The sequence below is a fragment of the Centrocercus urophasianus genome, unplaced genomic scaffold, assembly GCF_019232065.1.
Source record: "Centrocercus urophasianus isolate 14NV4802_14NV808 unplaced genomic scaffold, USGS_Curo_1.0 seq_11, whole genome shotgun sequence".
Lineage (NCBI taxonomy): Eukaryota > Metazoa > Chordata > Aves > Galliformes > Phasianidae > Centrocercus > Centrocercus urophasianus.
The window spans coordinates 32,897,646-32,908,431 of record NW_024884253.1 but is presented as its reverse complement, the minus strand read 5'-3'; the positions used below and the strand labels follow the sequence as shown (position 1 = coordinate 32,908,431).

Sequence of the window (10,786 nt, the reverse complement as noted above, 5' to 3'; positions counted from 1 at the left end):
GAATTCTGACGTGTTTTCCGCTTTTAAAAAACTGCATTCCCATACAGCACTGGAGTAAAGCTTGGCTGTGCTCTATGATGAATGCTCAGTTCCCAGTGCACAAACAAAATTATGGCAAATGGGAGGCTTTTCCGGCATCCAAAAAACAAGAGCTGCAGTCTCGGATTTGATCTTTTTTCTTTTAAAAAAGCAAAAAACCCGGGTTAGTGGTTCCTTCACAGCCATGCGCAAAGGTTAAGTCTAGAACCCATAGTTTCAGAGTACGTTTGTAAACATCAAGTCTTGCCAGAGGCAGCAGAGGATGGGCACTTCACATTTCCGTATTAAAACAGGGACTGAGTGGAAGGTATGCTCCCAACACATTCATGCAAGTCTCGCTAAACTCCGAGGAAGTGGAACGATCCATCTCAAGTCTTAGATCTGAAGACCGTGTTTCAAATTTCACTAAAGAAAAACGAAGGTGTGGCACAATGAAGCCTTCGTACTGTTCCTCCAAGGCTCGGTCACCGCTGTGCTTTGCATATTCAAGGTTCCGAACGAAAACCAACCGAGGCATCTGCATATTGCTCTATGTTCAGATCTCGCAGTTAAAAAAAATCAGGTTCAAATGTCTGTGTCGAAGGAAAACTTGGAAATAATAAATAATGCTGGCATCATTTTACCAAGACCTCGGGCGAGCAAGTATCTCCTTTAATCCAGCTGTGCAGACACCGAGAGAAGAGGCAGTTTTGTCATGAGGGCTGAGGTCAGGACAATCGAGGTTCCTGAGGTAATATGTCTGAGTCCATCTCCTCAAAGGCAGGGTCAGCATCCTCCCCGCTGCCGGACTGTTCTCTCTGCACCCCCTTCCAGCTCGCCTTGTTCAGTCCCAGGTGGCCGAGCATCGTCTGCGACAGCCGCGTGTTGGAGAAGCGGGCCCACTCTGCAAACAGTGGCTCCACCAGGTAGGTCATGAAGCCTTCAAAACAGCAAACACACACAGCCACGTGAGGAAAACAGGGACAGAAACTACGTAGTTCAAGTAAGATGTAACAATAAGCTAAACCATGCCGAGTATTGCATTCAGTACAGGTTGGGGGATGACCTGCTGGAGAGGAGCTCTGTGGAGAAGCTCTGTTTCTTGGTGGACAACAGGTTGGTGATGAGCCAGCAGTGTGCTCTTGTGGCCAAGAAGGCCAACGGAGGTGATCCTTCTCCTCTACTCTGCCCTGGTGAGGCCACATTTAGACTACTGTGTCCAGTTCTGGGCTCCTCACCTCAAAAAAGACAGGGATCTCCTAGGAGGAGTCCAGTGGAGGGCCACAAAGGTGAATAAAGGCCTGAAGCACCTCCTATAGGGAGAAAGGCTGAGTAACATGGGGTCTCTTCAGCCTGGGGAAAAGACCACTGAGAAGAGATCTGATCAATGTTTAAATATCTAAAGGGAGGAGGGAGGCAAATGGATGAGGCCAGGCTCTTGGTGGTGCATAGCAATAAGACAAGGAGTAATAGCCTAAAACTCAAACACAGCATGTAGAAGAACTTCTTTATGGTAAGGGTGACAGAGCACAGAAACAGGGTGTCCAGAGAGGTTGGCAGGCCCCTCATCTAGTTCCAACCCCCTACAGCTCCCTCAGCCTGTCTCCATAGGACATCCTTGTGGCCCTCCACTGGACCAACTAATACTGGATTACAAGATCTTTTTTCTTTTCCAGAACAGTGAGCAAATAAAGGAAAATATTAGAGAACAGGGAGAGAGAATCTAAATCTTAGTTATCTAATCAATAACTAAGTCGCATAAACTACACAATAGATCTCTCTTAGAAATATAGTTTTTCTAACAAATTACCTCATAAATGATCTAAACATGGGTGGGAAGAATAAGAAAAGCTGATTCTTATCACAACATAAACCTGATTAAAAATACTGAAAAGCACAATCAGAAAAAAAATTTTACCTGAAAAGGATACAAAACAACAACATACATTTAATTAATTCTAAGCCAATCTGACCATAAACCATTCCATGATTTCTATTTTTGCTGCACCTATTTGCAGTACCTGTTCACACAAACAAATGTAAGACTACTGAAGTTGTGCTTGGTTCTGTCTGTAAATTACAAAAGCATGATTTTTCCAACATTCTAAATTAGACTTGCAGCTGATTGAACAGATGAGATCTTCTCAATCTCTAATTTCAAACACAACTCATAGTACAGTTATGGTTAAATATATTATTCTTTGCAAGGTTTGAAAAGATTCCTATTCAATCTACATAAACTACTTAATAAGCAAGTCAGCCCTTCTGCTATTTTAAATCCAACTGGAGTTAGCAGTAATTTCATGTCTCTGTGGTTCTCTATCAGTTCAGTATCTACTGCCCTTAGTAAGGCTGTATTTAAACTGACTGCTAGCATTCCAGAAAGCTAAATCAGAGAGCTGGAATCCTCCTGTGAAGTGCACACAGACAGACCAGGCAAAGCTTGCAGCAAACATACGGATATGGTATTTTCTCCAATACACATTCTGAATGGGATCTACTGAAATACACAGAACTGCAGTTACCAATCTGGATGTTGGCAATGGTCTCCGTCTGTCGGTCACAAAGTGGACTCACACCCAAGTGATATTTTTTTTCAATATCTCCTAAAGAAGCAGAAGTATAATACAACAAGTTAAGTCAACACGTCCAAAAACAGGTTTTTGGGGTTTTTTTTTTTAATCACACAAGCAGTAACGAATGAAAAGCAACAGATCAATGGATTCCTGAACATACTTCCTTGCAAAAACCCCTGGGCTGCAGTTGAAATGACAAATTAAGACCCCCCTCATCCCACTTTGCTACACAGAAGACAACAGTTTGGCCTTCATGAATTTATTTCTCACTAAGGGCAATTTGCTGTTACATTTCCACATATCTTCCTCTGACAGTAAGTTCCACATCTCAGCGCTCAAGAACTCAGCTCTCCATTTTTCATAGCTGTGCACATTAGCATTTCTCAAATCAAGATAAACCACCCTTGAAAAAGGAGAAGCACGGGTTCTTTATTATTAAAAGAACTCAGTAACAGTGGACAAAACTCATGTCTTCCATCTGTCAATTAAAAGCTTCATCAAATGTTGTCCATCTAGTTATGGCTACTGCTTTATCAGAATCTCTTTCCTAGCTTCTTCCTGCTCACCAACAGGCCCTCATTGCCAGGGAAATTTTTAATATACAAGATCTGGCAAGAATATATTTCCTAACTTACTGAAAGCAGCAGGAACACGTAAACTGAACATGATTATTCATCTGATGCACCTTTCAGGATGGAGGATCTATTGAACCTGCCATTCTGCATTCAGAACTCTTCAGTGGTTTTCACCAGGTGTCAGTAGCACCAGCCTTTGCCAAGAAACACAATCAGTACAGGAAAAAAATCCCACACTGTACTGTAGATCAGTGTTAGTCATAAATGTAAGTCACTATTTATTTGCATGCAGCTATGACTCATGATTGCTTTCTCCGCACCATAAATACATCACCTGCTACCCATACTCTCACTTGCCTTGATGGAAGAACTCCTCTGTTACTTTTTCACTCCACTGCTTACTCAGCTCCCAAGTCCGACACGGATTACAAATATCAGCACACTTCAAAGCCATCTAGGAAGTTAACACACAGCGTTAGGCCACCCAACTGCCCCTTTCCTTCCAACAATATCTTCAGTTCCCTATTTCTGGCAGCAGACATTTTGCAAACAACAAACCTACCTGACATTTGTGCTTCCCTCTGGTTGCATTCTATAATCACACTTAAACACATGGGAAACAATTAGATCTTGTGATCACCTCTGAGCAATACCAAAATTAAGGCAAGTCAAAGCATTTCAAGGGCATTACATTTAGTATACGTACTAATTAAGGAGGCAGCAACAAACTCAGAAGTGTCAGTGTAAGCAAACAGTGTTTTGCGTTTCTACCTCTTAAGTTTACATCTTCTGTAATGGTTTGCAAAGGACAGAACTTCTCATCTGTTTGTCCGATTTCTTTTGCAGTCCACAGAACAGATCTAATGATACATACACCTATGAAGCTGAAGGTATGAAGCTGATTCAATTAGTTGCACTTTTTTTTTCTTCTTTGCTGAAACGTGTTCTAACAAAGCATTTCACAGTTCTGAGACTGTGCTGGAGTCATCAGAACGCAAAATCTAGTTCTTAGAAGTGCACCTCTCCTTATCTTAGCAGCTCTAAGATTCCAGATTACCAGCGTGTGATATCTCTGGGGCTACATGCTAGGAGGAAGGGAGGAGACGTAAGTGGAGGGAACAACCTTTTTGTAGTGAAACAAAACAACTGAAGGCATTTATTTCATTTTTAACATAGCCTACAAGTAGTAGTATTTAGCACGTTAATTATTTTTGAAATTAAAATCATGTTTTTAAAAAACATAACAAAAAAAAAATCACCTGTAAAATGAAGTGACGGTGGTTCGCATCCTCTAAACATAGGTCTCCTCTATCCAGGTGGGATCGGAACATGGACAGATACTCATTTTGCTGACTGATGTCTGTGGCAAGAATGAGATCACCTATCTGGCTTTCCATCAGCTGCCTGAAATTAGTGGCACCAAGTATTCAGAGAGGGTAACAAAGAACAATAGCTATCACTAGATTCACACTGGTTGTGTGTGGGATTGTTTTAGTCATATTCATTATTATGCAGATGCAAGTCACAAGCTTACTGATCAGCATTTTCACAGCAGTTTCTTCTTTTGTTTTTCCTGCCACTTCCAAACAAATATTGGGACATTTCATTGGCAGCTTTCAGAACAACAGATTTGGATTTTTGTTTGTTTTTCCCCCAAATACAAATTAATTGTTCAAAGTGTACTGATTGTTAACACAGGTAAGAAGGTTCTGTGCTAAACTACAATTGCAGTGACAGAACGAGAAAAGCTTTAACATAACCAGGTGCTTGACTATACCTCTTCAGTGTGCTCACACTGAATGTTGTGTTCCAAGTTCTACATTGCACTGCTCTACCCTAGTAGCAAGGAATTATTAAAAAGGTCCAGATACCAAATTTAGGTAATGAACTGCCATGCAATAACTGTTTGTTTTCTATAGCTCTCTTTATTCAGACACAGCTTACTTGCATCTTAAACTAAGACAAATTACTTTGTATCAACATACCTGTTTTCTAATGACATATGTGCAAATAAACCAGACTCTCTCAGCAACCCCACTGCTGATCTCCAGTGATGGTTCTCCAATACTGAGGTATTCTGCAAATGACAGCAGATATCACAGGTATCAGTGACTTTTTTGTAATTGAATGCCTTACACTAACAGCTGCACCAGACAGAGGGCTTGTTTCTTTGTTTGCTTATAGAGAGAACCAAGTCTCTCACATCCTGAATACTTCATCAGCTCACAGTTTTATCCCAGGGGCATGGAAACACTCTTTCAATTCACACCTACAAGAAGCTAAAGACACCACAATTTATATTCCTTTTCTGTTCTCCAAACCCGATTTCAAAGCAACTGATTTTCTTCTTACCTTATACAAAGTTGCTAAGTAATGGTTTGTTTTAATTAGGAAAGGTTGGTTAACGCCTGGGTGATCCAAATCATGTGTGGCAGCTGCAATTAAACTGAGCAGAACATCCCACGGAGTTAAGGATTCGGACAGCTGTAAGACAACAACAAACAGAATCCTGTCAGCAATACAAGCGTGGCCATACCTGCACCAGCGTCACATTTATGGTTTTCTTTTTTAGTAGTTAAAAGCCAACAGGAATTCAATGAAAAGTTAAATAATGTGAAATCAATATTCTACTCAGTCTCCGTTTTTTGTTTTTGTTTAAGTCCTAAACACAGGAGGAAAGCCTAATTTGCACTAAAACAGAGGACAGTATTGCATGTACAAAAGTGAAAAGCTGCAACTCCCTGCAAGGACAGGATGTTATATGCCCTTTTGCATTTACCATCTACTACACCCCACCTTCATCATGGTGGTGCAGCAGAACCAGTAACTGTATATGTTACTAATGATACCAATCCCATACTTCTATCTGAAGCATTACAAAGCATTCATCAACAGTATTACACTAAAAAATGCTCAGAGCTACCAAACCGTGTGCCTTAAAGGCACACTGGGTATCAGCCCTACTTGTTGTTGTGATAAAAAGGTGAGTTTGGGGAAAGGAGGCTGTTTGCTTTGTTTTTTGGGGGGCTTTTTTTTTTTTTTTTTTCTTTTATGGTAAAAACTGTATGTGCACACAATACTCTGTGTTCAGTTTTGGGCACCTTAATATCTCAATACAGAAAGGACATTGAGGTGCTGGAGCAGGTCCAAAGAAGGGCAACAAGGCTGGTGAAGGGCTTGGAGAAATTGGCCTACGAGGAGAGACTGAAGGAACTGGGGCTGTTCAGTGTGGGGAAAAAGAGGCTGAGGGGAGACCTTACTGCTCTCTTCCAATATCTGAAAGGTGCTTCCAGTGGGAGCGGGGTTGGTTTCTTCTCACTGGTGACAGGACGAGGGGAAATGGCCCTAAAATGCACCAGGGTAAGTTTAGGTTGGATATCAGGAAAAACTTCTTTACAGAAAGGGTTGTTAAACACTGGAATAGGTTCCCCAGGGAGGTGGCTGAGTCACCATCCCTGGATGCATTTGAAAACTGCTTGGATGTGGTGCTCAGGGACATGATTTAGCAGAGGGCTGTTAGAGTTAGCTAGTATGTTCGAGTTAGCTAGTATGGTTAGGTTGTGGTTGGACTTGATGACCTTTAGGGTCTCTTCCAACCTGGGCAATTCTATGATTCTATGATTAAACACATGTATTTCCATATGTATAATTGAGAATGCTTCCTTACCTTAGGCTCTTTTAAGTAACAGTGCATGGCCTGAGTCACATCAGCAGCATGAACTGCATTATGATAAGGGTTTTGACTGTGATAATCTTCTTGAACCATAACTGCAGGAAAACAACAAATATCTAAATTTAAATAAAACAGCAATTTTTTCATGCATCATTTGTTAGGCACAGAAATATGCAACATCACAAGTTACACACACATGAAAGCGTCAAAGTCAGTGAATTGTCAGTTGAACCAAAACCAAGCATAAAGGATTTTTATGTGAGGAAACTTTTCCGCAAGAAATGAGCTACACGTAAAGCCATCTCAGAGAAAGAATTATACAACTTGAAATCAATATATTATCTGAGATGCTTTGACTTCCAAGGAAGTCTCCCTTTGAAAACCTAGCCTGCTTGAATGTTGAGGCAACCAAGCATAAGAATGAAGATGATACTATGAACCAAAGCACTGGGATGACTAAACATCATGCCTTGAAAACAGACAAATCAGAGGAAGTAGGCAGTGTTTTACTGTCATAGGTAGTGCTTTTCTTTCCTCTTCCTACAGTGGTCATGAGAAGCCACCTCTATGCAGTACGGGCGTTTTCTACTACTTGTGTACTTAGGGAATTTTAAGACTATATACAATTTAGAAAGGAATCTCATTAGGAGTGGCAAGTCAGGTCATCATCTAAGATTAATATTTCCTCCTTATCTTCTTCCTTGTTTTTCTCCTCCATCTTCCTGACTGTCTTTGAACATATGTACAACATTTTAAAGAATATCCACATAAGCTTGAATACAAAGCGTAAAAGAACTGTAACATTTAAAAGGGTAGAGAGAAGATCTGAAGAGCAGCAATCAAACTATACTTTAAATTGCAAAGTCTTTCCTGATGACACATTAGTTCATCCAAGCCAACCTCAGAAGAACACTTTCCTGGCTGACTACGCTCTGTCATTCCCATCCAAACATCTTTTCCTGCTCAGTTTACAATGCCAGCACTCTCCATGTGATTGTGACTGTAATGTTAGAGCAGTGCATAGTATTTGTGAAGATTCGTGGCTTATGAAAAGCCAAAAAACTGTAACCACTTGTAATTTTGCTGGCATTTGGCACACTGCTGAAACCTCATCTGGACAAAAATAAAGAAAATAAGCATCTCTGGGCTCTGTTAACCTGAGGTAGAGCTCACTTTCACATATTCCTTATGTCTACCGAATGAGTGAAGATGCCCATCATTTAATCCTCTGTTTTTAAGGTTTCATAAGCTGGTCCAGATACTCAAAGTCTGGAATACTTCTAACTTATTTTAATAAAGTAGAACAAGGACAGTATTTGCCTTGTATTTTCTCTCTCTTTGAATGTGGAATAAGAAATTGAAAGCATACAAGAGGAGCTGGTCAATCTCCAGATAACCTTTTGAAATCATAGAAAGACTGTGTGTGCATATAAGCAAATATATATACATGTGTGTGTGTGTGTGTGTTAATGTATGCATACATATATGTACATATACACACATACACAAAATAAAATATTAAGGTTCCACTAACGACTAAAACCAGATTTCTCTTCTCAAAAAAAAGATTCTAGTAAGTTCTCAAACAAGATGGATTTTGTGGGGCACTGGGGAGTACATGAAGTATCAGCCATCTGAAATTTTCTCTTCAGATTACTATGACCTAGGGTATAAAGGGCAACAAAAGAAAAGAATGATTTAATGCCAAGAAGCATTACTTGCAGAAAAGCTCCTTGATTCAACAGATGGGCTGGGGCAGAGCTAAGAAATGTTTTGTTACTGCTGTTAAGTAGAAGGCAATAACAAAAAGAAAATGATGATTGATTTCAGTGTTAGAATAAAATGTTGCCTTCTCCCACAGTCTAACACCATTTCAGTGGCTTACAGTTTTGAATTCTGATCAACTAATCCAGTTATTCCTGTCTGGAGTTTCACTTCAAGTTAAATACTCCTTTGATAAATCTCCACAAGCCAGAGGATAAGCAAGCTGACAACCAAACACACTCAGTTACAACTCCAACAGCTCAAAATCAGATTTCTCTTAACTGCTTTCTGCACACATCTCTCCGAATACCAGTCCTCAAGGTCAGCTTCTGTGTCTTTTTAATGCTGGAAGGAGTTGAGCTCCTTTTTGAAGATTAAACTCACGACAGAACAATTAAAAATCCTCAAGTAGAAAGAAACGATGAAAACAAAAACATTCCATTATTTGAAAGTGGAGAAAAGCCTACTGAACATGGTTGTCTTCCCTGTTAAATGATAAGCTTCAGAACCACAACACTGTTTTCTCTGAAACTGAGAAACTCTAAGAGGGATCAGAAACCTCTTCTTCCTGCTCAGTTAGAAATCAGCATCTCATTCCACAGAATTAAATAAAAGGTGCCATCACAGAAGAAATGAATGAATGATGGAAGCCTCACACCGGGGTCTGTCTGTGGCACAGGGTTGCAGCTCCTTCAGCTGACAAGTGGAAGTCTGAATGCTCAAATGCTCCACGTTGTATTTACAGTTCTTCCCATTGAAGCTTTCCAGTGCCACAGGCACACACAGCCCAGCAACAAGCTCATGCCCTGTTTATGGAGACAGTACACCTACAGCACAGTGAGTACTTGTATGAGAGCTTCAGCAAGACATGGCATCAAATTGGCCAATGTGGTCTGATCAGTATAGTTATGAAATTATATGGAAAATTTCAAAAACAAAAGCTAAAAGAGATGAAAATTGCACCAAATAAAGGAGCAGTCTATCTTTCTCAATAGAATTGTCACATGAATGAATTCACATTCATTCCTGAAATTTAGATTTAATAAAAACAATATAGCATCTGCCATAAACATACTTGCTTGGTTTTAACATGGAAACATCTATACTCACAGAAACTTGAGAGATTTTCTCTCAACTGATACAGTTAAAATTACTGTACGATCTGGACAGGGTTGGCACTCTTCAAACCTTATTGCTGAACTACAACCAGCACTTCAGTTAAGGCATGAAAATTCGGATAAACAGCAATATTCATCATAATAAAAAGCTGTATTTACCCAAAAATCTACGGAGTTTCATCGTATCTAACTGGAAGTGTTCAATTAGTCCATGAAGATTAAACAGATGAAAGGTTAAGCTGACTAGACTGTTTCCTAAAAATAAGATGAAAATACTAATTCATTGGAAGTCATGAAATCAGTGACTTTCACAAGAAACGTATTTCAAACAAATTGGACACAAAAATTACATAAGCAAATTTTTCTACACCATGATAAATACTTAAATCTTCTTGCATGACAAGATTCCATTAGCTGACTCCTCTAGTGACTGCCAATATTGTTCACTGCCAAATGACAGGAGGAAAATGTTACCAACATTAAAAAAGCAAGAAGTTTAAACGTTCAAATCCATTACAACAGTATTCAACTTAGTGGTATGTTGCATCATTATTTTTATAGATGGACACACAGCTCAAAGAGGAATACAGAAACCATCAGAAAAACAAAAAGCTCAATCATCTCGATCATGCACATTGCACGTATGCTGCCATGCATTTTCATCTTTTTTGTGTGTAGGAAATTATTCCTTATTTCAGCCAGAAATCTAATAAAAAGTTCTACATTTCTCTAGGAAATGTACATTAAAAGCTTGTAATACATTTCACCTGCTCACAGCAATAATATTGCAACCACGTACAGTCATAAAACAGACAAAGCTGTAAAAGCCAGGGAAATAACTGCATGTTTACTGTTTACCTGAAATAGCTTGCAAATTATTTACTCTGCAAACAGTACGTAGGGAAGGATTACTCAGGGTTGGTACATTTACTCTGACAATCTCATTTAGCAGGAATCAGATAATCTAGCCCAGGCAGAAACTGAGATACAAAAGGACAAACAATTCTGCTAAATCTAACTCATCATTTGCTTGAAGTATTTAAGGGTGCCTGCCACTTCCTC

The 10,786-nt window shown here is 39.6% G+C and overlaps 1 protein-coding gene across 3 annotated transcripts in view; it reads right to left on the bottom strand.

Moving 5' to 3' along the window:
• The window catches only part of PDE7A (phosphodiesterase 7A), a 73,633-nt gene continuing 62,847 nt past the window's right edge, over positions 1-10,786 (bottom strand). For 2 of the 3 annotated variants that reach the window (XM_042839754.1, XM_042839755.1), the window contains 8 exons: positions 9,884-9,979; positions 6,837-6,937; positions 5,522-5,653; positions 5,155-5,246; positions 4,429-4,573; positions 3,527-3,623; positions 2,544-2,624; positions 1-958 (listed from right to left, as the gene is read on the bottom strand). In XM_042839754.1, coding sequence (XP_042695688.1) covers positions 747-958; positions 2,544-2,624; positions 3,527-3,623; positions 4,429-4,573; positions 5,155-5,246; positions 5,522-5,653; positions 6,837-6,937; positions 9,884-9,979 — 956 coding nt within the window. In that variant the 3' untranslated portion in view covers positions 1-746. The remainder of the gene's footprint in view (positions 959-2,543; positions 2,625-3,526; positions 3,624-4,428; positions 4,574-5,154; positions 5,247-5,521; positions 5,654-6,836; positions 6,938-9,883; positions 9,980-10,786) is intronic. The other variant, XM_042839757.1, reaches the window with a different exon arrangement.